This window comes from Brienomyrus brachyistius, chromosome 3, assembly GCF_023856365.1.
Source record: "Brienomyrus brachyistius isolate T26 chromosome 3, BBRACH_0.4, whole genome shotgun sequence".
Taxonomy (NCBI): domain Eukaryota; kingdom Metazoa; phylum Chordata; class Actinopteri; order Osteoglossiformes; family Mormyridae; genus Brienomyrus; species Brienomyrus brachyistius.
In genome coordinates this window covers 15,028,379-15,056,050 of record NC_064535.1, presented here as the reverse complement: position 1 = coordinate 15,056,050, position 27,672 = coordinate 15,028,379, and the positions used below count along the sequence as shown (strand labels likewise).

Here is a 27,672-nt window from a genome sequence, read left to right as displayed (position 1 = left end):
GCCCCCACCCCCCAGGCAGGTCGGCCGGGAGACACCCCAGATTTGGTGAGAGGGAGCGAGGTAAAGGAAGAAACAGGCCCCCACTGAGTCCCTGGGTCATCGGGTTCAAAACAATACCGACCAACAGAGCATGGCAGTAAATACCGCATTCTCACATCAATGCGTGTCATGTAATGCGACGCAGGTGTGCGACGCAGGTGTGCCCCCCCGACTCCCCATGGATGGCAGAGGTAATGACACAACTCACAATGTAACGTTGTAACTCACCAGTAACAGACGTCCAACGGGTGGAAGAACTTCTTGGCTATGAGGTCGGCGAAGAATGTTTCGGTCTCCCGACATGCCGTTCCATTGCCAATGGCAACAGTCTGACAGCTGACAGACAAGAATGGGGGGGGGGGGATTCTATGAGCATGTAGGACCTAAAGCACTCGTCTCTATTCAAACACAAATGTGATTACCGTTGTTACATCGGGTCATTATTAATTTAATATCAGGTGATTACAGTCATGTGGTGACATGACCCAGAGCTCAGCGTCGGTTGCATTACTTGTATTTAACCATCAGGTGGCGCAGTCGCTCTGCCTCCCTGGGCCTTCCAGGGCTGTGCAGGTACACCACATCTGTATGCAGGATCTGGCCTGTGAAAGAGAGCAAAGGGGCCAGCACTGATGGGGCGGGGGTGTAAGTTGGGGAGGGGGTACCCCCCTCAGGTTGGGAGTACAGCCAGACAGATCTGGCGGGTCGTGATCTGCAAGCCTAATGCTGCCCAGCACCGAGCCAGGTGCAGTGGGCGGGACGGACGGCATTCAGCTGTGGCACTGACTGCTGATTGGCTCTGACGTTTGGGGAGGGGGGCAGCTCTGTTCCCTATAATACTAACAACAACACAATAGTAAAGGTGCCAGTTCTGCCTGCTTAGACAGTGTTTTTAAGAGTGCCAGAGGTCCGAGTGGCGCAGCTGAATGTGAACCTGAGGACCTGGCAATCTGGCCCTGGTTGAGTCCTTACTGGTTGGCGAGAGGATGGCCAGCTTGCAGCCGTGCCGGAAGCCTGGGTCCACGCCCATGAGGACCCGGCCACGGACGGGACACATCAGGAGCCTCTGTCGCAGGTTTCTCACGAACATGGACACGGACTCCTTCTCCGCAGCCGCCGTCAGGCTGCTCCTGCGAGGACGGAGTAGGGCGAGTACAGGAGGGCAATAAAGTCACACGGGGGGAAACGCAATCTGGCGCCACCCCGTGGTGGAAGGAAGGTGAGCAGGGCTCCGACACGCACCGATAGCTTCTGTTCAGCAAGGGTAGGATGAGCCGTTTGTAAGAGTCCTCAGCAGCATCTTTTAAGATCTCCATCTTCTCCTCGGCCGCATAACCCTTAGGTCTCCACCTGGGAGCCAGACACAAAAGAATGCAGGGATGAACTATATCCACTCACAGCATGGGTGGGGAGGGGCTCTCTACTGTCTCATCCCACACTACCCTGCACAGTTCTGACAATATGACATTTAAATGGCCCGGTCGAGTACAGTGCCATTAAAACAGCAGAATCCAGATGTTCCTGGGACCGGGTTAGGGTCTCGTTTTACTTTGGCCAGATGTCTTGCTCGGCTTCTCCTGGATGATTTAGAATGCGCGACTGACATTAATTAATGACCAGAAGGGGGCGCCGAGATCACGGATCTTTAAGGCTGCAATTCAAAACAGGTGTGTGCCACTGCAGCTTAGCTGGTGCCGCCACCCAGTGACAAAAGGAATATGACATGCTAGTGTAATGGAGATCAGTCACTGCTCAGACCACTGCGGCTAGACGGAGCGGTCTGAGGAACAGCCAATCATAAACCCAGCAAAATGAACACATCACACCTTTAACCAATAGTGAGAAAGGCTGATTACAGGAAGTCAGTGCATCTGCTGATGCAGGATGCTGGGATGTTTCTGCAGTGATGACCGTATGCAGAGCCGTAAATGGGAAAGCAGGAAGATCTCTGCAGAAGAAATGCTCCCCAACAGACACCTCCCTGTAACTTTAGATTATCATGCTTGTGGATTAGATAAAAAAAAAAAATTCAGTGAATGCCTTTCCATAATTATCTTTTTTGGTGAACATTGGGAAATAAACGTAACAAGTTAGCAAGCTGTCGGTACATGTTCTAATGGGTTGGAGAAGAACAACACATTCACCAGAACCACCCTAAGTTTGGTCTTAAATTCGTTCTTGAGAAAGGTCCTACGAAAAGTCCACGTTAGATTCATCACGTGTTTTTATCCACAGAATTGCTCACAAATGTGTTCTTATAATGATGAATCCCTTGTAAATTGAAAGCGGGCGCCAGTTGTTCCTCATTAGCACAGGTAAATGTTCCGACGATCCCCATAAAAGGGCATCAGACATCAATATCGGAAAATATTGGGGGGGGGGTGGGGGGGGGGGAATTACAGATTTTTGGATTTTGCAAATCGCTGCCTTTTGCGATCTATTACATTTCTAAAAGCTCTTTCCTTAGCTTTCATTATGAATGAAATGCGCATTACTGAGGCCAATTTGCTGCGCATGCTGAGCGTGAGGACAAAACACGCACCTAACCATGACTGCAGTCCTGTATCAGACAAAGTCATCTTATTATATATCATTTTTTTAAGTTAAGTTATGTTTAGTCGTGAAACTGCATCCTTAAAATCTCTTACATCACGTCCTTTCACGATGTGAGTATAACATTTGTGCACACTGCGATTCGGCATGTACCCCGCACCACTGCGATTCGGCATGTACCCCGCACCACTGCGATCCGGCATGTACCCCGCACCACTGCGATCCGGCATGTACCCCGCACCACTGCGATTCGGCATGTACCCCGCACCACTGCGATTCGGCACATCCTAAATAAGAAAACATTGATGGACACCAGAATCAGGACAAAAACTGCATAAGCAGGTTTTAAGGAGAAATTTCTTAAGAACAGTTGGTAGATGAGGCTCCATGAATGTTAAAGATTAACGAAAAAGCCAGGGAATCTAAGCCAGTTAAGCTGTAGTTTGCAAAAATCCAAAAGTCTAAAAACATTTCTCATAGCCGCTCGCTCAAACACAAACGCACAAAGAACAATTATCCAAGCAGTCTGCTGCAAAGTCCCACAGCGACACCCTCCTGTCAAAGTCATCAACTGAGATATTCGGACAAACTTCTTGTAAACGGTCTTTGTTTTTTGTGTAAAAAAAAAAAAAAAAAGTCAATCCAAGAAAAAAAAACAAAAAAACGTTTGCCTTGAGGATACACAGAATTTATCATCTTACTGCTGCAACATCTACCCAGAGAGGACAGCTGGAGGATGAATTCTTCTGTGTATCATTTTGGTAAGTATAATTTTACCTCTCTCTGCCAAAGCAAATGCATCGTGTATAAAAGATTCCTCTTCCGCAAAATGAAATCCAGTTTCTGAATTATAAGGTGATTGTTATTATAGGTTAGAAACTGGAGTTCGAAAGTACAGAGCAGACGCATGAGGGAGGGAGGGGGCAGAAAACGAGGACAGGTCGAATGCAGGCATCACTGCCAACCGGCATCGCTGACCAAAAGCAAGCCGTTCATTAGATAAAACACATGCTTTCATTATACGTGCAATACGAGTAACTGATTCCTGATTCAGAGCAAGAGAGAAGATATCGGAGTCATACAAGTAAAATGTTTTTGCATAAAAATAAAGGACAACAAAGGAAACAGGAGAAGAGAAATAGCAGATCGGTTTGGTAACGGCATGATTTAGGTCCGTTACTATGATCATGTAAAATGTTTCACACAAAAAATGACATACTGTATATATTTAATGTGCAATTGCCAAAGTGTTTACACCATTGTGACGTCTTTTGGAATCTACCATATAGGAAAAACCAAACAATCGAGACTCTAACAGACTCCATTCTGTACTGATTAAGCGAGGACCCTGTGATGGCCCAGCTTCCCAGTCAGGGAGTCCCCTAGCTGTACTCTGTGGTACGATCCAACCCCCACATCCTTAATCAGGATCGGGGGGGTTAATAATGTATATAGGCTGGATCAATGTTTCCTCATAACAAACAGCATAAAACCAGTAATTAAAATCACTTCATACTGTTTTTGTTTGCTGTATAATTTATGACTTCCAGACTCTTATATTTATGTTACGAATCAGGCATATATTATAATTTAGTTTTATAAACACACAAACATCAGTTACCCATCCATCCATCCTCCAGCTCCTCCAGAGGGACACCCAGGCACTCTCAGGCCAGCCGAGAGAGATTATCTCTCCAGTGAGTCCTGCGTCTGCCCCGGGGTCTCCTCCAGGGTGGACATGGCTGAGGCACCTCCCCAGGGAGGTGACCAGGAGGCATCCTAGAAACCCAAATACCCTTGTCACTTGTATCTCATTCTTTCTGTCACTACCCAGAGCTTGTAACCACAGGTGAGGGTATAATCATTGACCAGCCATAAGTCAAAAGCTTTGCCTTTCGACGAGGCTCTTCATCACGACATACTGGTACAATGTGCACCTAATTGGTGACACTGCCCCGATCTGCCCCTAGCCAATAAAAAAGCAGTGGTTCTCAACTCCAGTGCTGGGGGCCCACTGTTATTGGCTGACTGAGAGGTCATCCCAATAAGCCACACCCACAGTGGCTCTCCATGGATCACGTTCACCACCCCTGCAGTAAATCATCCCCAATCTGGAGGGGTGGTCCACTGTATTCCCAGTGACAACCATGAGAGTCCAATAACTGCGCCGTTTGGGTTGAGTTCGGATGGGTCGTTCCCCCCTGGTGTCTCTCCTGGTCATTACCCACCTGAGCACTGACGTCCCCTAGCAGAACAATGGAGTACCCATAGGGGGCGCCCTGCAAAAGCCCGCCCATAGTTTCCAAGAAGTCTGGACAATCTGTGCAGTATGTGAGCACAGACAGCAGTCAAAGCTCATCTCCTAACTCAAAGTTAAAGAGAAGCAAAGCTCTCGCTAGAGGGCGTGAACTCCAATTATAAATGCTGAACCAAGAGGCTATAAGTAGATCCACCTGCCCTATGCCTCTCACCCAGGGCAAATCCAGTGTGAAATTGAGTCCAATCCCTCTCAAGGAGTTTGGCTCCAGCACCTGTGCACTGAGGTGAGCCTCACTATATGTAGATGGTATTTTTTGATCTGCTACACCAGCTCAAGCCCATCAGAGGTCAGATTCTATGTCCCTAATACCAATTTTGGAAGCTGGGGATCAGTCCGCTTAGACCTTTGACTGCTGCCCAATCATCAATGCGCCTGACCCTTATGGCTCCCCCTGCAGGTGGTGGGTCTACTGTTTCGGGCGAAGTTCCTGGGTCCTTGTTTTCAGTCTCCATAAGGGCTGACTGAACTGCCCTTAGTGTCACCTAAGACCTATTTGTCATGGAAGATCCTACCAGGGACAACTATGAAACATGGCTCCTAGGATCACTGGGACTCACAAACCCCTCCATCACGGTAAGGTCGTGATTCACGGAGGACACACACACACACACACACACACACACACACACACACACACACACACACACACACACACACACACACTTTCCAAATACACACAATTAATGTGGAAAGTATTCTTTTAATAATGTGTGTATAGAAATGCAAGAATCAATAACTACAAGCATTTACTAAAGACCTATTTGACACTTCATTATAATATCAGATTTCAGAGTCGACAGCACCTCTGCAGTTCTGGGAAGGATTTTAAAACTAAATTTACTAACAGACCTGTTCCATGCCTTTGAAGGCAAACAGAAAGCAGGGATTTCAGAATCAGAAACAGATCAGGGATTAAAAAACCTTTTTCCAAATTACCAAAAACTCATACTGATTACAATAAATAAACCCCCCCCCCAAACACCACCTGGCAAAATAAAATGACCTCATAAAGAGAGAAACGGACTAAATTAGCAAAGCGTCTTTCGTTAAATCATGGAGTTTATGCCTTTTGGACAAGTGGAGTCAGGTTTCGGGTTACTGTGCTGAGTGTGGGAAACGGCTGTAAGTGCAGCTTCTCATAACGACGACAATAAAATGGAAGAATATCCCTGCTAGTAAGGCTAGCTGGTCCACTGGTTCCACATTTGGAGCGGCTTGCAGGAAGGACGCATGTGATGCCCTTTTCCCGGGATGTTTGCGTCGCAGCAGGCGATGGGAAGGTAAACAAGTGTGTGTGTGTGTGTGTGTGTTTGGGGGGGGGGTGTTACTAGTGTGGCAAACCCAGCTGTGATGGCCTGTCAAGGATGGTACCATTTCACAAGTGGAGGGGAACGTGTGAATGTGTGGGATCCTGCAATAGTTCTGTTGTGTTGGCTGGTCAAGGGAGAGACCAACGGACAGTGTGAGCAGGAGGAAGAGGAGACTAACCTGACATTAACACACCATCTACAGAACTCGCTCTTCACCCTGTCAGGGATGTTGACCTTCACTGTCAGAATCTTCAGATTCTCCCCTCGGTTAATGGCCAGGACCTGCAAGGCAAACGTAACCCGCTGAGACAGACGGAGGCAGCCGAGGTGAGTACCCCCATCCCACACCCCCTACCCCCCCCCCCCTCACTGAAACCTCGAGCGGATGCTGGCCCGTCCCGCAGCGAGCAGACATTTTGCGCTCTCCCGCTCTTGCTTCAAGGAAGAGCGACATGCTGTTAAGTGAATAGTTTTAAGTGTCTGACCTTTTCTGGAGGAACCTTTTGCAGAGAAAAGCAAAAGATGATTGGGAGGGGGGGGACACAATCTGAGGGGGGGGGACACTAGGCATCAATCTGAAGTTAAAGCAGAAAAACAGAGCTGACAGACAGCGCAGCCCCCATGCAAGAATTTGACTCAAATCATGGCAGTAAGTATTATACTAAAGATGACGTATTCTTACAGTGGTACATCTTGCCAGTTCCTATCGACATGGATTTTAAAGAAACACATTAGAACACAACAAACAGACTATCTTCCATTAATTTGCCATTAAATAAGCTGGAACCAATGTACTTAATCATTTATTCTAGTCAAAATACACATAGCAGCTGAAATAAAAAAAAAAAAAAAACGGAATGAGGCATAGAGCAGCTGAGCATAAAAGTCACCCTGACACCCCCGGAGGTGGGGAGTTTCCCCTCGTTAAGGTGAGGCACAGGAGATACCCCTGGCCACTTTCGGCTGACACTCTGTCACAGTAACACACCAGCAGGTAACCATCTGGCAGACAGATGGCGACAGAAAGCACGAGGTACAGTACATCAGCGCCAGGTCGCCCATTTGCCAGGAACAATCAATTTTAATTACTTCCTGACATGACATTAAGGTGCGTCACTGAGTCAGTCAGTCTGGGGCCACACCAACGCCCAGGCTGGACCCGACAGATGCAGTCACCGGGGTATAAAACGTCGCAAGTCCCACGCAAGGAGCAGCATCAACATGAGTCCCTCAGGCGCCGCTTGGGACGAGCGTGCGCTGCCTACACAAAGCAACTAAAAGGAAACACCGTTAAAACGTTAAAAATAAAACAACTGGCATCTGTTACGTGAAATGAGGTCATAATGGGGAAACACGCCAAAAGCATTTTAAATGTTGAAATTAAACAAGAAAACTACAAGAATCGTTGCACAATAATGGCACAATTAAACAAAACCATTAAAGGGAAAAAATAACTGAGATACTTGTTTAAATCACATGCTTTCAATATTAGTTCTGAATAAGTAATTATCACGGAAAGTTTATTTAAATTTTATTTAGCACTATTTAAATACTTTACAAATCCATTATGCAACAAAATCACCTCAATGAGCAAACGCTCATTTTACATACTGATGGTGATTATTACGACTGCGAAAGTAATGCAACATGATGCACGATTTTAAAATGTATTCAACTAATAAAAAACGTTAAATATACAGTGAATATTTTTTTTTACCTAACTGTAGTGAAAAGGATTAAGTTTTGCTTCTCGGCTAAAAAAAATATGCTGAAAATAAAAATATGCCTAATTTTCTCCATTTATACTGCAGAAAGCAAGAGCCCTTACCAGGTCTAATTGTAGGACGCAGTTCACAGTTTATTTTTTTATATAGATGATACATGGAGGTTAATAATGACTGGAGAGATTTAAACGAGGAAATCCCCGCTCTGAGTGTCACGGATGTGACATGCTCTCTGCCAGACGAAAACAGCACCCGACAAGCCACAGCGTGAATTCACTCTGGATAAATTTACGGTGAAAAGGAACGATGTCTTCATCAGCTCATCAATTAAGGAATGAATCTATCAAGCGCAAGGCGTTGCTGAGGAGGCGCTTAAGCGGCGCTTTACGGATAAACATTCAGACCCTGGGCGACCGCACTGAAGAATATACAGCGACACATTTAAAAGGACCTTTAAGAATGTTGATAACTTTTGGTAACTTCCATAAACAAGAAGAACATGCTACAGTGAAATCCACTGAAAGTGATTGCTGTCTGTCTGGGGGAAATTGATCACTATAAGTGGATGATCATTATAACCGATTTTTTTTGTCTATATACAAATGACAATTAGATGGTAATTACAAAAATAAAAGGTAATAAAATGTACAGCGTTGCCATTTACTGAATTTTATTGACTCTTAAAATACAGTATAACCGTTTGAAATGCTTTTCAAATTACAGTACTGCACAAATTACTGAACCGCGTATAATTCAAATACGCTACAATACAGTACTGAATATAAAATATACCTTAGTGTGTTTCGCTGCTGCATCTTATTGGCTCATTTTTGGCAGCTTATCATAAGCTTTGATGAGTCGATTTTTGTCACCGAGAGAAAATGACTCTTTCCTGTCATGCTTTCTGTGCACGCTGCATTAGCCTCAGGCAGCTAGCCAGAAGCAAACTGGTTACCGCAAAGCAAAGCGAGCAAGTAAAAAAAAATTAAAAATTACCGTAATATAATTTTTTTCCATGTGTTATGGATAAAAAGACCTAAAATGAACACTGTCAGCGGACTACTTGATTACTATAAGCAGGTTATTTAAACAGTGTTCGTACAGGAATGATTCGGCCCCAGACTTTTTGACCCATATAAGCAGATGATCACTGTAACTGATCACTATAAGCAGTTTCCATTGTATTTAGATGTAAGAATCAGAGGGAAGGAAGGAAAAAAGGAGAAAAAAATGGGAAGAAAACTATAAACAGCATCTAATGAGAAGACGTAAATAAACAAAACTGGTTTTCAATACAGTGATTTAAAAATGACTGGAGCAGAATACAAGCAGAGGAATCCACAGAAAAATAAATTCACATTTCATGTCTCCTCTTCCAAGTTCCTCTTACGGTCTCATGAAAGAAAAACTCATTTTAAGAGGTAATTGAGTTAAAGCTGACCATGAGCAAGTAATCAAAACGGAAACGCTGAAGCGAAGGACCTCAGTGTGTATCGTCTGAGACATCGGAGCTGCCGACGTAACAGGTAATCACTCAATCAGGACTGCAGGTCACCTGATACCAGGCCTGTCACTGCACATCCGTCACCCGGGACAGATGCAGCTCGGGGACCCTGTGTGTGTGTAAATAAAACAAGCTCAGCCCTCATTGTTGAGCCCATCTGCAGCCTGCACACAGAGGGACTGGACCAGGTGTCGTACGAGGCTGGATCTCCAGTTCTCAAACAGTGCAAGACACTGCAGACAGGAGCTTGAAAATGACTAGATGTCACCTGGGGAGGTATCACTAGCCAATCAGCTACTCATTAGTTATTATAGTAAATAACTAGGGATAGGCCAATCCACATTTTTTTAATTTCCAAACTGATTCTGATACACAACTGGCAATACCGATCCCACTACAAGAGCTTTTTACTTTAATAATTTAATATAATAAATATTTATAATATAGAAATAGGCTACTGGAAGCATACATAACATACTCGTCCACTTCGTTTGTGCATCTCGTATTAAGCATTTTAGACGCATTTGCAGTTCAATTTGAACATCTTTCAAAGTGAGGATATGCACGTGGTGAATGCTTAAAATGCCCTGCAATGTTTCTCCCACTGGCAATAGCGTCACTTACACTTCGTTGCGATATCAGCCACCCGTGTTTCACAAGCTGCAGCGAGTGCGCAAAACAGCCCAAGCCAGTGCCTCCCGTAATCATCCATTGCTTTTTCATTACTCTCGTTGTCTTGCATAATTGCATGTGCTTTGTTCAGTGGGATTTTCCACTAAACGCTACTTACACCTTTCAAAACTTTTTTCAAAGATTGCAGATTGCTGTGTTACTAGTTGTTGTTAAAAGTGTATAATTCTTCCAGATCATTACTCTCTTATCCGATGTTATCCCGTGTTCCTGATTGGCTGGGAGCTGAGAGGGAGCAAAAATTTGGGCTATCGGGGGCTCCGCTAAGAAAACACTTACCTAGACAACACACCCTCAGAAAGCTGCACAACACACACACACACAGACACACACACACCCCTAACCCATACTTCGACATATTCTTCGACCCCAGACGACTCAATGGTCTATTTCTTTTTTCTATTCAACTGACTTTTCGAGAATTTACGTAAGTGCTGCTTAACGTCAAACACCTTACCTACGGAAGGGGCAGCTGCAGACCCCCAAGCTCAACACCCCACAGCTCTAACCCTAACCTTACATCTGCCCTTTACAGACCGGCTGGAATGATGCGCTACATTAAATGTGCATGTTCCTGGGCGCCCACATGCCTTCTGTCAAAACACATCGCATGCTCCGCTTCTGTGGAAACCAAAAGTCCGCTTTCGCTCCGGTCTGACAGCAAGCGGGTGCTGGCAAGTAAAATGAAAGTTAACACTTAGTGACAAACCGTATGACGGGAACCGCCAAGCGTGTGTGTCGGACACTGCTCACCGTGAGCGCCAACGACGCCTGTCAGCATAGGGCACTGCCTGTCAATCGCCGCTGCTAATCCAATCACGGAGTGGCGGGGACATGACACATATGTTAAAGGGAAGTGCCGTGGGGGGGGCACGGCCCCAGAGAATGTGCTGGCTTGTCGTTGGGCGCTTTTGACAAACTCACAGTGACATGTGCCCCCACACAAGCTGTGAGTAACAATGTGGGGGGGGTGGGGGGCAGAGGGCAGCAGGGTGCAGGTACCTGCCCCCGGGATGGGGCGCTGTCCACGGCTTAAGGGGCGGCAGACAGGGATGTGGGTGTCGTGCTCCCCACTGAGCGACCGAGTGTCTCCGTCTGTGTGAAAGTCAACTTCCTAGTCCCCTAAGACAGCATACTGACAGAATGCTTGCAATACATACAGACCCCTAACTTCCATGCTGTAAACACACGGCTAGCAAGCAAGGCATTACCATTGAGGTCGTCCTTATGCAGAGTACAGAATCACAGAGGCGGCAATCACGACGGAGAGCTTGGGGCTGATTGTTTCACGCTGAAAGGGGGGACAGGGCCAATTTTCCCAGATGAATTATACTGCCACGGCAGGTAACACTCTTCACACAGATCAGCTTCAGCACTTGTTAAGTACGCATTAAAAACAAGAGGTAATAACCCAATATGCAGGATAACAGTCAAGGATCCAACACAAGTCTTGAGGGAGGAACCGAAAGTTTGAGTAAAATGTCCACATAAAAACATACGTGTTCTCCGGATTAAAACGTCAACAAGCACGAAAGGAAAGCAGGTCCCTCACTTTCCCTAAATAGCCTGGTTATTCCCTGGCACCAGTAATATGAAAAGCTTGTTGTGCTAACAGCCTTGTTGAGCAAGGTTGGGCAACATTCAGTTTTCCAACTCGTCTATTTATAAATCTTGCGATAATGAATTACTAAAAAGAAAAAGCGTCACTCATTTAAAAAATTCCAGAATTTAGCCACAAGGTGGCATTTAGCTGCTGTCACTCCAAACTGCAAGAAGGGAGGGCTGAGGACAAACTAGAAAGCTGTCACTTAAGTATCATGCAACATTTCTGTGTTAGCAGTCATAATGATAACAATAATAATAATACAAGTGAAAATAAGGGCTTAACAAAAGGAAAACTGCTGTCTTATGGCTGTTTCCACTTCTGTAAGAATTTTCTGGTGATAATTTGCAATAGCAGTTTTCGCAAAGTGGTGAGTTGGGACCTCAAAGTGACGGTTAATGGTCTTTGAATAAACGCACCGTAAGTCTCGTGACTGCGTTTCTCCATTCTTTCCAGCCTGAACACTCACATCTGCATTTTGTGCATTTCGCTAACGCCGAGTCAGTCGTTGGTTGTATGTGGATCTGACTGGACCGTCCACCTGAAATATCTGGCCCAGAACCTGACAGTAGATTAGCCTTGCTTATCCTTACAAATGTGGATGGATGATGAACTCTCAGGTGAAAGTATAAATTTGTGGTGCCACCATCTTTTGTGTGCGATGTGTTTTTGGAAAATGCGACAGGTGACTTAAAATAATAATAATAAAAAAAAAAAAAAAAAAACTGTCAGACAATTTAGCCATTTTCTTCATGATCAGACCAGCCATCTTTATCTTTTCTCATTCGTTGCAAAGCTAAAGTGATACTGTTTGTCAAGGTTGTCAACAGTGTCAGGATAACACTGACATATCGCTCAAGCCAACTGTTGTGTTGGTCCACCTAAGGGTGTTCACCTAATCTATGTCAGGGGCGACACTGAGCTACTTCAGGTTTTACAAACTGCTTTACAACTGAAAGGCTCCTGTGCTTCGCAAATTAGTTCAATTCTTCTTGTGTGTTGACTGGTTTGTTTCTTTGATTGAAAAACTCATCCAGCTGTTTCACATTAACATTAGTGACACGTGCATGATTGTAGGAGACTGACCAATCAGCACACAGCAAGAACTCAATGCTAAAGTGAAATCCAGGTTTTTTTAACTGAAATGGTAGCTTGCAAACCCTGTCCTAGCTCGTAATGTCCCCACCGACATGGATTAGGTGGTCACCCTAGTCCACCTGGAATTGGACAGGAAAGGAAGTGGAGAGGATGGAGGGATGGGGGGGGTCTGACAGGAAGCCTGAACGGGTCACTTCCTGTCCGGCTAACCTGATGGTGCTGCAGCCGCTGCATGTTAGATGTGAAGTCGCAGTACAGGTGGAACTTGTCGATGTCCTTGGGTTTCTCCCCTTTATCCTTCAGGGCTGTCTTGGACAGAGAGGACTGAAGCGTCACCGGGTTCTGGTCACACCTGCCAGACATGCTGTTTTAACGGACCTGGAGAGTTTCACCATTTCAGGGATGGCGACAAGGTAACAGGGGTAGCTGGGGGGTTATGGAGGGGGGGGGGGGGAGCAGGCGGCCCTCACAGGGATCGCACGTAGGCCAGCGTCTCCTTATCTTTGGCCATCATGTCGGCCAGGATCTGCCCCACGCCTGCAGCCACCTCATTCAGGGAAGACAACCCTGAAGGGCAGAACACGTAGGTCATACCTCACTGTACACTAAGGGCTGCGGCTGGTAAACCTCCCCTTTAACACACCCACCCTTTCCGTGTTACTATAACCTAACCCATTCATCTACATACTAGTGACTCTCACTCACTAATTCCTTACTGATGCAACGAATACCTTTCTTAATACTTCACCAGTATCATATTATTCAGGATGACTTTTGGTCACATCATAAGAAAGTGAACAGCCACTAAGACAAATAAATACATTATAATTCTAAATTCTGTTACAAATTAGAGGTGTTCTTCTTCCCTCTAGTGTTCACTTTGTATAACTGCATCAACCAAATTTAAAATGTCCTGAAACATCCAAACAGCTGTACTTCACTTATGCCATTCGGATTAGGCACGTTTGAGCTCTTTGGCGGGTGCCAAAAGCATGTGAGAAGGTGCATTCCTTAGAGCCAGCAGGGGCCGCTCTTGAGGCAGTTTGCAAGGGTACCTTCAACTTGCGGCTGGACCCAGGCCTGCAGATTTAGGGTCTGCGGAGTTTGAAGGAGAGCCAGGGCGGCCGGTTCCAGGCCCAGCTGCTTGGCCCGTCTGGCCTTTGACAGTTTGCTGCCCTTCTTGTAGGGGGCATACTGAACGCACCAGAAAAAAAGAATCATCTTATTACATGTACATTTTATATTGGGCCCCTTGATAAAGGTCTAAATATCACAGGTAGCTTCCAAATGTTCAATAAAACATGGACATTTAATACAAACAGATGTCCTCAGATCAGAAATTCGTTAGCAATGGATGCCAATGGTGCAAAAAAGACATTTCCATTGGCAGATAAGGTCTGATGCGTGTCAGATGCACGGAGCTTGACGAGCATCAGTGGCGCTAGTAGGGTTCTCACCACGTGGTCCAGCTCTTCGGCACCCGTACAGTTCTTCAGAGATTCCTCCAGCTCAGCAGTCAGCACCCCCTCCTTCTTCAGCGCCTGGCATATCGACTGGCTCTTCTTGGACACTGCGCTGCATACGGACCATATATTCAAGGGAATGGCACCACATTCTGATCTCGCAAAATTTCTAAACTGAGGGTGAGTCAAACAGCAAATTATCACTAGGTGGCGCTAGCACATGATCACCTGGCTCTTAGCTGCACATGCGGAATTGTACCTTAATCAGCACAAAAGCACCAGTTAATCAAGAAGTCCCTCTTTAAGCACTAAACTAATTCTCACAATTACTAGTGGAATCAGTAAATTACTTTGGGAAACTTAAAAAAAATGGAACAAAACTAAACTGAACAGCTAATAATCTTTAAAAACACTATATATATTCCTTTTGTGTGAAATGTTTTAAACCTTGAGTATTTGGCACTCATGTCATGTCAGGACAAATACCAGGCAAAACAACGAATCTATTCGTTTAAATTTTTCAAATGATGAGTATCAGTGGTTATGATTTAAAGCCGAAATATCATCTGGTATGAATACAAGAATACAAGAGAGCATTTTCAGTCCCAACAACCTTCCATACTCACAACCTGTGTGGACGCGTGACGTATAATCAAAATACTGTTAGAAAAAAATGGGGTTACGCTATGAATACTGATTAAAAAAAAGACGTAGTTCTCAGAAATCCCATGACTTTTCCAAAACTTTCTGATATTTTCCATAACATTTCCTGTTCCCAGGTCGAGAAAATGTGATTTCTTAATACCATGATTTTTCCAGGATTTTCATGACCATATGTAAAGGCCTTTACTGCCATCCAGGGTTAATTCTTTGAAATGCTTCAAGCTCTGTTTAAGACCATGTATCAAAACGTGAGTTCCCGCCGAAGTTCCAAGCTCCTGGGCCGTCTCGAACGAGAACTATTGTAGTTCCTGGCCACTTTTGTGTATCACTTTCCCACCGTACAACAGGAACTGTGAACTTTTTTTCCTAAAAAAACATGGGAGATGTAAAAAGCTTGTAGACTAAAATTCACATGTAATTTATTGTGCTAATTCATTAAAAGATTGATCTGCCGGCCAGATTTGTTTTCCACGCAATAAAAAAACAATGCAAAGCTATTAAGTGCCGGCAACATTAGACAATATTATCTATTAAATTTTCCAGTGCAAAAATACGGAGACACAAGCAAAATGGTATTCATTAATGAATTTTATGTAACTGAGATATAAAAATCATTCCATCTGCTCAGTTTCTGTTCCACTACTTCAATCTCATATCCTTGCACTGCTACATAAATTACAAATTAGTGTTGGTAATTGTGGCCAAGCAATCAGCAAGGTTTCTCTTTATTAGCCCCACCTCAGTAGTTAATGGTCGACCTAAAGAGTAACAAAAAAAAAAAAGTTCCAGAACTGTCTCAGAGGAGCTACAAATCTGGCTGACTTCCTGTGGAAAGCACAAGACAGAAGTTCCTGGTTTATGAAAAAGGTTCTGGTTCCTCAAAAAGTTCCTATGGTGGGAAAGCTCCTATTATCTACTTCAAGCTCAGCAGGTGGTATTGCAGTCAAGCACGCAAATTTGTAGCCTTAGACATCCCAAGTGTGTCCCTGGTGCTTTACCATCCATAAAAATTTGTGAATGAACACCCGCATTGTGCCCTATCCTTCAACAGTCCTTAGATACACATAAGGTTCCTTCTCTCTGGAAAAGCTCTGCAATTATTTCAATCCCCCAAAAAAACCCATCCAACTGAAAACAATGATTTTAGTCCAGTGGCACTTACTTCAGTTGTTATGAAATGCTGATGCAAATAAAAAATTAGACCCACTACTGTTTGCTTACAAACAGTGACAGATATACAGATGACGCTGTTACTGCCATGATGCATTTGGTTTTAAAACACCTTAAGGACAGTAGAACTTATGCTTGACTGCTTTTTACTGATTTTAGTTTGATTTTAACATTCTTAAGCCATATTTTCAAATTCAACCAGTTGGATGTCAACTCTTCAATTATCCAGTGGTATCATTCACTCTTAACAAACAGAGCTCAGTGGGTTAAAGTTCACAATGGTCTATCCGAGGAAAGCACAGGCCCCACAGGGCTGTGTTAGCTCACCTGTTCTCTTTACTCTGTACATCAATGAGTACTTATACTCATCTAGGCACTCAGACTACTGTGACTTATTATACTTTTAAATACTGATTATGTAAAATTAATAAAATGTTATTGTGCTATGCTAAGCTTACTGTATAAGGCATGATGATACTTCTGAATGATAGATGTTTGTAAGGGAAGTTGTTGATTGGTGTAAGGTAAACAACCTTGTTCTAAATGTTAAAAAAAAAAAATGAGGATTTCAACATTGGACCCTAAGGAAGTGGGCAATCACACATAACTAGCCAATCACTCAAGTTTCACATTCAGCCCTTCAAGTACAGTTGAACCTTGGAACTCGAACACCTCTTAACTCAACCAACTCGGACACCGATCAGGTCTGTCAAATTTTTTTCTATTTACAGATGGGGGGGGGGGGGGGGGGGGGCACGCTGATGACAGCACACTGCCGCACCCACCACACGGCAAACCACGTCAGGGATGAGAACCTGAGTGCAGCCGTGCGGCGGGTGATACCTCAGCACCACACCAGTGCGAATGGACCAGTGGGAGGTTTTTTCCAGTGACTGGAGTGCCAATCCTGCCCCAAGTTTCCCTGCAAGATGGAGGACCTCCTTATAGGGCTGGATGCAGATTAACATCATACCCAGGACAAAGCAATTACAGATCAGCTGGAACAGATCCCTAGCCTGAGCCACCTTTCAGCCAAGGCAACTTGTACCTAAACCTAAATCTCTCTATGGGCTGAAACAAATGTGAACGGACCTACTGGGATGCTGATGCCTATAAATCTATTTCAGTCTCATGGTACCTCTCAACCAAGTTTGACGTAAGAATGCTGTGTTCAGTGTGATTTTTTTTTGTGCTTTATCTACAGTACATTTAGTGATACAGTAATCATGGCCCCTAAGAAAGTGAGCAGTGATACCAGCAAACCAAAGGGAGAGTAGTGAGAGTAACTGTGGAACTTAAAAAGGAAATTATAGCGAGACTTGAAGGTGTTGCACGTGTGTCTGCTCTCACTTTGGATCATTTATTTCATGTTTATCACTTTTGAATGTGTGATTTTTTTCAAGTATTAGTTTTATATTAATTGTTAATGCTTTTTATCATTAGTTAGGTAGGCAGAGATTTTTTTTAAAATCTGTTGGGTGTCTGGAACGAATTAAATTCATTTACATTATTTCTTAAGGGGAAATTCGACCAAATCGCGAATTGATCAGACTTCTGGAACAAATTAAGTTCATACTCCAGGGTCCCACTGTATCTTGCCGTCATTACTGATAGCACTTTGACCTGGAATGTCCATGTTGACTGGGCATGTTCTCGTCGCCTCAGTGATCAATGTGTACTCAAACGGGTAGAGAGAATCCTCAGTGATCAATGTGTACTCAAACGGGTAGAGAGAATCCTCAGTGATCAATGTGTACTCAAACGGGTAGAGAGAATCCTCAGTGATCAATGTGTACTCAAACGGGTAGAGAGAATCCTCAGTGATCAATGTGTACTCAAACGGGTAGAGAGAATCCTCAGTGATCAATGTGTACTCAAACGGGTAGAGAGAATCCTCAGTGATCAATGTGTACTCAAACGGGTAGAGAGAATCCTCAAGGATCCATCCCATATTCTGTGTTCCCAATATGAGTTGCTAGTATTAAGCAGAAGGTATAGAGTCCATCAGTGGAAAGTGAACCATTTTAAGGACTCTTTTGTTCCTATATCTATCAGTATTTGGAACAATAGTCTTAAATAACAAAAAGAATTCAGGGGTATTTGTTTGTTTTTACTCCTTTGTCTGTCGTCTTTTGTATGAGGGACTGGTGGGTCTACTTGTGTTTTGGAGTCCAAAGCAAATTTCCATATGGGGACAATAATGTATGTATGCATGTATGTATATATGTATGTATGCATGCATGCATCCATTTGTCCTATTCAGGATTGTATGTGTCAAGGCTACCAGTGCAAAACAGGGAACAACCCAGGACTGGGCGCTAAGCTGTCACAGGGCGCACTCCCACACCAGTCACTCACACATGCATACCTATGCGCATGTGTGAGTGAATGGGGTGATTTGAACCATGATCCCAGAGGTTTGCACCAACACAGCTAACCACCGCACCCCCAAGTCACCCCTGGTACCTTACCAAACCTGCAAAATACAGAGATGTTAAAGGAGCAGCATTTAAAAATGACTCTGTGTCACTGTCCTACTCCCTCAGTCTGCTCTCACCAAAGCTCCTCGAGGGTGAGTTGCACCTCCCGCACAGCATCTGCATCCATGTGGTTGATGAGCTCTTTTCGGTAGCGTACTATAAAGGGAATGGTGTTCTCTTCCTGGAATAGCTGGATAAGATTGGCACACACCCAGCCCTCCAATCGCGTCTTCTCCGAGAGCACCTGTAGAGAGACCCAAGGGCATCGTCAACAGCCCTGCCCGTGGCTGTCCCTCTTAGGACAGGCACATTCAAACACTATGTGAATAAACAAGCTTTTTTTCCCTTTGTGCTCGTTTACATTTAGGGTGGTGTGACATTAGGACGCATTAAGATTTAACATTAAAGTGAGACAAACGCAACATTAAATGTCTTTTTTTAAATACAGATGCTCCTCGCTTTACCGTGGTTCGACATGCGATATTTCGACTTTATGATGATGCGATAGTGATCCACAATCAGCAGTCATCAGACGGAACTTTGCATTTTGGTCTGTTCTGGGGCTAGCGATTTGCTGTATGATATTTCTACTGACGCCGGGCGATGGCAGTATCTACGCAGCCACGCTTCCAGTCTCTGTAGCGCTTGCGAGCGTAAACATCTCAAACAATGTTTAACAAAATGTCATAGTTATTTATCATATCATATTCATATTCGGCTCACGATATTTTCAGCTTACGATGGGTTCATCGTAACATAACCCCATCGTAAGCTGAAGAGGATCTGTACTTGTATCTCTTAGGAGAGACAGTAAATCACACATTCGGGAACAATCCATTTGGCTGTCACTGTACCTCAACTACATTCCAGTTCATCTGCATGTCACTCTTTAGGCCTTGAGTGGGCTTTGCCCGTCTCACAGGCACCCCCTGCGGGGCCGTGCTGGACTTCAGCTTCTTGGGGGAAGGTTCCTCAAAGGTGAAATCATCTTCAGGCTCTTCCTTCTTAACAGGCAGGGGTTGCTGGCAGGAAGATGGACAGATGCTCTCTGCTCCATCCGTATCACTGGGGGTCTTGTCAGGCACAGCAAATGACAGCCTCTGAGACCGAGAGAGAGTGGTCATCGTGCTGAGAAATACTATAAAACAGGACTGGCGTCAAGACCATAGGTAATTATACAGGTACTCTCATCATTGAAGAACCACGAAGCTTTGCAGAAAGTAGTACGGTAGATGGGAAAAATGATGGGATGAGAGCTTCACTCTGTCCAGGGTATATAAGCGCAGAATAATCAAAGATCCCAATCACCCCAGCCACGGACTCTTCACATTGCTACTGTCAGGCAGACAATGCTGCAGTATTGTCAACAGAACCAGCAGGCTCCAGCACAGTTTCTTCCACAGAACCAATTGTGGTCAATAAACCCATTCACTGCTTATAACTACATTAATGTCTATTGTATTTATCCGGCTCTTAAGTTGCACATTATTTATCGTCATTGTTACACTTCCAACTGCATGGTTTCTCGCTGCTCTTGTGAGTCTCGCACAGCGAGACACTCATCTGCACTCTACCAAGTATCAACTGATTTGGTATTCGCTGCCACCGTTTAATTGATACTTTCCCCATTTTCCTCTGAAATTTCGGCCGCACTCCATAGGTGTACATGTTAGCCATTCAGTGGGCTGTTCTCACCTCCTCTTTCACTTTCACTGCCTCCCTTGTCCCAGATGACCCCTCCTGTGCGCTGCTCCCCTCAGCTGGATCAGCTGCTGCTGTCTTCTTAGCTCTGGGGGCTCTAGTCCTCTTAGCCGCTGGTTTTCCGGAGGCTTCTGGCTTTGGATCCCGTGGTTTGGTCATCTTCTTGACGGGGGGCTTGTTTACCTTTGGCTCCGCTTTACGCTGCCTTTTAGGGGCCTTCGGCTCTGGGACCCACTCCTCTTCCTCACTCACATCACCTTGGGACCTAAAGAACCAGATCCACAACCACACCAATACTCAAACCTGGTGGGCAACACAACTTTCAGAGTGAGAGTATAGAGGAAACACACAGGTGCTGTATGGAAGATAGATGGAGGAAACATTTTAAAATTAAATAAAGCTAACATATTTCAAATGTTATGAAAGAGAAAGTCATTCTCACATGTCCTCAGAAGAATCTTCCATAGCTGTCTTTTTTGCTGTACAGACTCGAGTGGGTCGAGTTCTCCGGATCATCTGAGGACCAGGAGACCATCCATTCACGCATAAACACTTAGCATCAATCCACGGTGACATTCAAAATGAAAATGCCATCTAGAACTGTGCTGCATTTAAGGTCACCTATATCGCCGTAACTTTTTCATTAACACACTCCAGATTGTTACGGCTGTATTTTCAGCCCCGCTTCAAATGTACTTGTTGTAAATCAAACTACCGATTGTTTTCCGTGACTGAAAGACTTATTAGAAATGACCGTACACAGCATTAACGCCCACACCGCTATCCATCAAATGTAAAGCACTTTAGTTAAATATTGGCTATTCCATGCCTCCCAGACGTTACTTGGCAAATTGCTAACAATGGCATTAGAAGTAGTAGTATTAGTAGTACTAGTATTAGCAATGTCGATATACAGGGATGCACATAACTGGTACACAAGTACGGATTCATTTTAAAAGTGATACGTGCGGCAACAACGTAAATGCTTGCACTGATATGACAAGAAATTATCGGATACTTTAACCTGTATATGCTAATTCGTACTTCATTTGCGGTATAGATGTTACAATCCACGGTAATTTCTTGTCATATCAGCACAAATACACATAAAATACAACAATCGATTGCCGCACGTACCGCTTTTAAATGTGAAAACGTACTTGCATACCAGTCATGTGCATCCCTGTTCTGTACATCACTGCATTACTTACGACTTGTGGTGACCAGTCACCGTTTTTCAAATTTGCCGCGTTCGCCCAGGTGGACAAAGAGCTCAAGGCAGCTACCTAAAACAACACATGTCGAGTGATCAGAATGCGCGACATTGCATAACTCCGTTAATGTAACACCCTAACTACGCTCACACGGCTTTTTTGTTTGACGATGTGTTGTCATACTCATCACCATGTACCTATGGAGCCATGACGGTAAAAACCGGGAGACGCGCCATTTGAGCTGCAAGAGGGGCGTCAACTTCCGCAAACAGGCACTCAAGGACTGGGCTACCACTGGTGACACAAATGCAAAAAATCCCTTGTTTAAATATGTGTAATCTAACGTTATTTACTAATTCGGGTTGAATTATCCTTACACATTCAACGTAGATTTTCAATAACTTTAATGTTACTGTAAGCGGAAACGCGTCCTTCCTATGAACCTGCCGAGGTGGTACGTTCCAACTTAAAGCGATACATCCAATTCCGGCGGCATCTTTCGCAATACGGTCTATATTACGCTCTTAGAATCTTATGTTGATTTTACCATCTCTTTTCGTTTTGAGGCAGTTTAAGCTGTCAACAAATTATTGGTGTTCTACAAGCTTTTCGAATTCAAAAGTTATTCTTGCAAGCAGACCTTGTCCTCGTGAAGGCCAGTTCAAACCTAACCTAATGCAAACGAGGTTACTGATTTAACTACCTAGTTGTTAACAACACGCTGTTGTTAAAGCTAAAGCGCATTCGGACAAATATTTTGTAGGACAAATGATAAAGTGTACAGGGTACATTTTTTAAGGAAGTGGTGTTGTGACCATAAGGTTTCGAACTGTTTCCATTTCATTCAGTGGTTTTTAGCCATTTCTGTCAAAAACAGGACCTACATGACCCAAAACCCAAAATGAGTATGATCATTTGCAAACAAAGGATGATCTTTTAGGATTCTATGGACCACGATCACCCATAAGTTAAATATTTACTGTAAATACTTTTCCTAACAGTACGTCTGTAATTTCATTGATTCATTCGTTACAGTCAAAGTCACATACTTATTATGTGTATTGAAAAAAATTTGATTTCAGCAATAATGAAATAAATATGTTACAATGCACAGTACAGATAACGTCACTTTTTGGCAAAGACCATTTGCGGTCATGCATGTGTGGCATTTAATTCGTAATTGTTTTTAAATAATAGCACTATCCACATGATGGCGCTCTACAATAAATTCAATGAAATCATCATTATTCGCTTTTAACAGTCGGAAGTTCTTCAGCGAGTAGTGACACAATACGTTAAAGACCTCCAAATACATTTTAAACAAGCATTTTTTTTCAGAGAATGCTTGAAATGTATGTATTTAGTTCGTCCATCCGTTTTCGTGTGCATGAATACGAATTACATATTTTTATTTTATCTATTCTTCACGGGCAAACAACATTTTACTGCACTGTCCGTGTTTTACTTTTACTAGACCGTGAATTTGTATGTAGAGTTGTGTGCATGCAGAGTGTATTTCCACATTCTCCCCTTGTCACGCGGGATTCTTCTGCATTAGACACTCCGTTAAGATAATTGTAGTCTTTAAATTGCTCATGGTGTTTTGGATTATGTGTGTGTGTATGTGTCCTGCGATGGACTGGTATCTTGTCCCGGGTGCACCCTAACCTTGTGCCCCATGCTGTCTAAGATATTTTCCAGGCCCTACTGTGAACCTGACTCGTACAGGCGGTTGGAAAATAGATGGATTGGTGGAGTTCTTGTTAAAGACATCCGCCAGGATTTATGGGAAAAAAAATAATGACATGTCATTCATGTATTGCAACACCTCCAAGGTACGTTTAAGAAAACCATGAAATTAAATAAAACCACAAAAACCTCAATAATGTATAATAAATTCTTAATTATTCTACATGATCAAAGAACTGTTACAAATCAAGTGAATGGTCAAATTATTTTTCATTTGGAATATAAATATTAAATACTGAAGTAAAGATTCAAACCAAAAAGTATTAGGCATGATTGCATTCATACAAGTTATCACTTCTAACGAACCAATGGAACCCAGTTCACTTTAGGGTTGATTTTTTTCAAAAATAAAGTTTACCGAACCCCGGCTTTAAAACATTGGTTTTAAAAGCATGCTGTCAAATTTCCAAGAATATAGGTGCTTTCATACCACGGATACTCCGTGTTCAGTAGATTGTTAATACTCAATAATTAATACAACTGCAAGACTGAGGTATATGCCAGTGAACATATACAGCTGCAGTACGAACGACAATGATACTAAACTATGAATGACAGTACAAAATGCAGGGATACTAAATGCCTTGTTTTGGTTATTAATAAGATGGCAATGTTTGTCGTTATGATCATAATAAAACGCAGCTTCACATCATGAAAGCAGACCTACAATATTTTTGCGACAAACGTAACACACCAGAGAGGCATCGTGCCACATCACATCTTCATGTCCATCCCGAGCCCTTGCGGGATGCGCTTCTGCCCTCACGGCCTTTTCTCGCCTGCGCTGCTCTCCCAGAATCGCGCTCCCCCCATCTGGTACAGAGGAGACGAGCCGCGGCTCAGAGAAACTGACGTGTTTTGCGCATTTCCTGCACTAGCCTTAGACAGAGTGGGAGAAAAAAAAGAAGAAGGCTGTAGGAAAGCGAGAGCAGCAACAGTGAGAAAGCAGCTTGGGAGCTGCAGGAGCGGACACGCCAGAAAAGAAGAACACGACGCTGGTTATTACTTCATTTTTAAGAGATCCACCATCGGCGGAGAGAAGAAGCGTCCCAAATGCACCGCGGACAAGCTGGATTCGTTCGCTGCTCCAGCTACTACAGGAGAACGAGTAGTTTAGAAGCCGAGGGTTGCTGAGAAGACGTCGCTTTGGCTTATTGCTCATAAAGAAAGCTGGGTGGTGTTTTGCTGCATGATAGTATTTTCTTTGGGTGGGTTGTTTACCTTAATCAGTAATTTAAAATATTTCTTCTAGTAGGTGGAAACAATCTGATTACCTAATTACCAAATGTATGTTTTCGTCGCGAAAACAAGGCAGCCAGAAAACAAAAACAGACCTATTTACTCTCACAGGACCATTTTGGAAAGGCTGTTTTACATCCGATTTCTATGAGTGAGACAGCGTAATACGGGACTGCTATTTTTCCGTTATATGCAAAGAGAGGAATCGTACATATTCACTGGGTGTCGCAAGAGCTGAACCGAAAAGCCCCCTTCGTTAGTTTTGTGGAGGAAACTAAATGTTATATTAAACATTTACGCAGCTGTGATAATTTGCAGCAGAACCCGAAGTTTCAATTAAATATTATTTATATCATACCATAACCATCATGGTAGTTTTCAATGGGTTGCTCAAGATAAAGATTTGCGAGGCACTGGACCTGAAGCCTACTGCGTGGTCTTTGAGGCATGCGGTTGGACCAAAAACTCAGACCTTTCTGCTGGACACCTATATTGCCCTGAATGTGGACGATTCCCGAGTGGGCCAGACCTCCACCAAGCAGAAGACCAACAGCCCTGCTTGGAACGACGAGTTTGTCACAGAGGTTCACGACGGTCGGAAGATCGAGCTGTCGGTCTTCCACGATGCGCCCATTGGATATGATGATTTCGTGGCCAACTGCATCATTCAGTTTGAGGACCTGCTGCAGAACGGCAGCAGGCACTTCGAGGACTGGGTACGTCCCTCGTTCCTATGCGTCCGCTTTAGGGTTCCTTGTGCGACTGTGTTGATGATTTTCTATCTACGTGCTGGTGCTCATCAGCATAATTGTTGGCTCACACCTCCCCATAGATTTATGCGAAAACCTTAGCGTTCCAACAGCTGTGAAAATGCGTATAATAATGACAAAAATATGGTTGTACGCATAAGTAATATGCATTATTTCACGGTTTATTCGCAAATAATCATTTCACCTGTATTATTATACACAGAGCCAGATATTACGGTTGCGTGGAAACCTTCGGAAGGGAGGGCGCACCGCCTGTCATAAATATTCTTGCAGTACAATCTGTCATCAAGTCTGATGGTTCGTCTGAAATTGCAACAGGGTGAGGACGTAAAAAGAGAGACCCCGCGGCGGCCGTGCATTATACCGCCAATCTGTATCGCGCACTGCGCAGCTGGACGCCCAGCCTGTGGCATTTCACGTCGTAATTCTCACCGTACGCTTTTTATGGGTGTTTCTGGGGTGCTACCTGCTTGTCATGTGACTCCAAGGAGACCATTACCTCGGCGTAACATCTGCCTGAAAGAAACTGGAGAATCATGCAATTAGAAGCTGTTCTGGCTTGTCTGAAATCAAAATCAGCAACGAAAAATCACGAAAAAAGAAAACACTGGCGAAATATGGTTCCAATATGGTATTTAGTGTTACCGCTTATTCCCGTTCTCATGTATACGAATCTTACAGCTGACGTCAACGCAATACGTTCCTTTTGCTTAATGCAAATAATTGTGGTTCATCGTGTTCAGATGTAAAAGAATATCTTTTTCGAAGACCAGTTATTAAATGAAATGCAAATATATTTCTCACATTAAACCGCTGGTAAAATATAAACTATAGGCCTATACAACCAAACAGTTTGTTTTCATATCCATTTAAACACGAATACATTTATGTTAAAATATAAATAGGTGCCCAGTGTTTTAGTGACGTATGTTTTGCATTATATTTGAAAGCAATCGTGTTGAAATGTTACTGCTGATGCAGCACCAGGCAAACAGGTACTAGATTTTTTTTGGAAAAACAATCAGTAATCTCAGCATTTTATGTATTTAAATGTCTGAGCATGAGCCAAACAAAGTCTCCCACTTCTGATTTTCTTCTGCTTAAAAGATCAAATGATGTCTGACCAGTAACATAGCAGAAGGGTCACACCATGAAGTCGAAGTTATTGAGATGATATCTGAATTACCAGTGAGAGCAGCAAAAACTCCACATCTATAGTCAAGGGCAGAAGCAGCCTTAGTGAAATACAGCTGAAAGAAGTGAAACAACACCAACTGAAGAACAAACATTTCTCAGTGAATGGTGAGTGCTGTATTGGACAGCGGAATGGTCTCTACACTCCTTCAACACTAAATAGTTTCATGTAGTTGAAATCAGCTTGTTTCTTTGTCATCTAATGATTGTTTGTTTGTTTGGCGTAGTGGATTTTTTTTTGTTAGTTTAGTTTTTTTTTTTGTATATCTGGTTACACTTTAGATTTTCAACGTGCAGCTCGTCGCAGATGAACTTGTAGGGTCCAGTGAAAGTGTTACCTAAACGCGGAAGATAGGTTTCCTGAAACGATCACGCCGCATAGGATCCGTTGAGGGCGGTTGTGTGCTCTGTGCATGGGGCTCGTCCTGCTTCAGAGCTGTACCCGCTGTCAGAGAATGATGGGAATATAGGCCACGGAATGAAACAATAGCATAACATTCTTGATGACCCGTCGTGTAAGTGGAGAACTGATGGTTCGCTCCATGCATTTCTGACAGAGGACGATTCGTTTTCGAGTTCCCTAAATCAGTCTGTCAGTCAGTTCCGCAGACCCAGACCCCTGATGGCCTGTGCAGTATAAGCATTTGGTGAACTGCATGTTTTCCCACTGCACATTAATATTATGTTTCTGGCAAATGTGAGCCGAAAGCTTTAAGACTTGGATATTACCTTTAGAGAAATTCCAATGCATTTTCTATACAGTTTTCATAAAGCTTTCATTGCAAGGAAAGCCTCTTTTGGTGGGTTGATGTGAGGATCCATTTGCAGTAGCTGATGGGTCTTCGAAGGGCTTGTGTGTGTGATCCTTGTGCTGGGGATGTGTTGTGTCCACTGCGGCAGGGAGCCCCTCTTGGGTGCTTTGCTGTGAAGGCTGCAGGGGTAGAAGATTGCAGGGCTTGTTGTGTGCAACTAGGACAGTCCTACGCTCCAAGACAGCAGCACCCCTGTCTGTGAAATGTGCTGTCTCTACAAGTCACACCCAGGGAGCAGTTCACAGCTGTGTATGTCAGAGCCTGAAGCAGAATCCAGAGAACACGCCAGACCGCGGTAAACACACACATCCAGGCATATCATAGATGGCGCTGTATGACCCGTGGATTACGTAACTCCAGACCCCCTCCCCACAAC

General features: G+C 43.8%; 2 protein-coding genes and 1 long non-coding RNA gene across 6 annotated transcripts in view; 2 read left to right on the top strand and 1 right to left on the bottom strand.

Moving 5' to 3' along the window:
- Positions 1 to 24,037, bottom strand: part of srbd1 (S1 RNA binding domain 1) — a 61,515-nt gene extending 37,478 nt beyond the window's left edge. Inside the window, exons 1-15 of one of the 2 annotated variants that reach the window (XM_049008057.1) lie at positions 23,976 to 24,037; positions 21,530 to 21,604; positions 20,761 to 20,834; positions 20,313 to 20,583; positions 19,472 to 19,717; positions 18,695 to 18,861; positions 14,299 to 14,416; positions 13,897 to 14,035; positions 13,312 to 13,408; positions 13,052 to 13,193; positions 6,401 to 6,504; positions 1,282 to 1,389; positions 1,012 to 1,169; positions 551 to 641; positions 268 to 375 (exon numbers count right to left, since the gene is read on the bottom strand). In XM_049008057.1, the coding sequence (XP_048864014.1) occupies positions 268 to 375; positions 551 to 641; positions 1,012 to 1,169; positions 1,282 to 1,389; positions 6,401 to 6,504; positions 13,052 to 13,193; positions 13,312 to 13,408; positions 13,897 to 14,035; positions 14,299 to 14,416; positions 18,695 to 18,861; positions 19,472 to 19,717; positions 20,313 to 20,583; positions 20,761 to 20,834; positions 21,530 to 21,604; positions 23,976 to 23,996 (1,919 nt within the window). In that variant the 5' untranslated portion in view covers positions 23,997 to 24,037. Of the gene's footprint in view, positions 1 to 267; positions 376 to 550; positions 642 to 1,011; positions 1,170 to 1,281; positions 1,390 to 6,400; positions 6,505 to 13,051; positions 13,194 to 13,311; positions 13,409 to 13,896; positions 14,036 to 14,298; positions 14,417 to 18,694; positions 18,862 to 19,471; positions 19,718 to 20,312; positions 20,584 to 20,760; positions 20,835 to 21,529; positions 21,605 to 21,729; positions 21,825 to 23,975 lie in introns of those variants that run through there. The other variant, XM_049008058.1, reaches the window with a different exon arrangement.
- On the top strand, positions 5,959 to 14,361 carry LOC125738771 (uncharacterized). The gene is made up of 4 exons (XR_007396896.1): positions 5,959 to 6,192; positions 6,425 to 6,549; positions 13,145 to 13,254; positions 14,232 to 14,361. It is a non-coding gene; the product is annotated as an uncharacterized LOC125738771 (long non-coding RNA).
- Positions 24,038 to 24,126: 89 nt separating the features above from the next.
- prkceb (protein kinase C, epsilon b) overlaps positions 24,127 to 27,672 on the top strand; it is a 92,545-nt gene continuing 88,999 nt past the window's right edge. For 2 of the 3 annotated variants that reach the window (XM_049008063.1, XM_049008062.1), the window contains exon 1: positions 24,143 to 25,236. In XM_049008063.1, the coding sequence (XP_048864020.1) occupies positions 24,889 to 25,236 (348 nt within the window). In that variant the 5' untranslated portion in view covers positions 24,143 to 24,888. Of the gene's footprint in view, positions 25,237 to 27,672 lie in introns of all 3 variants that reach the window. The other variant, XM_049008064.1, reaches the window with a different exon arrangement.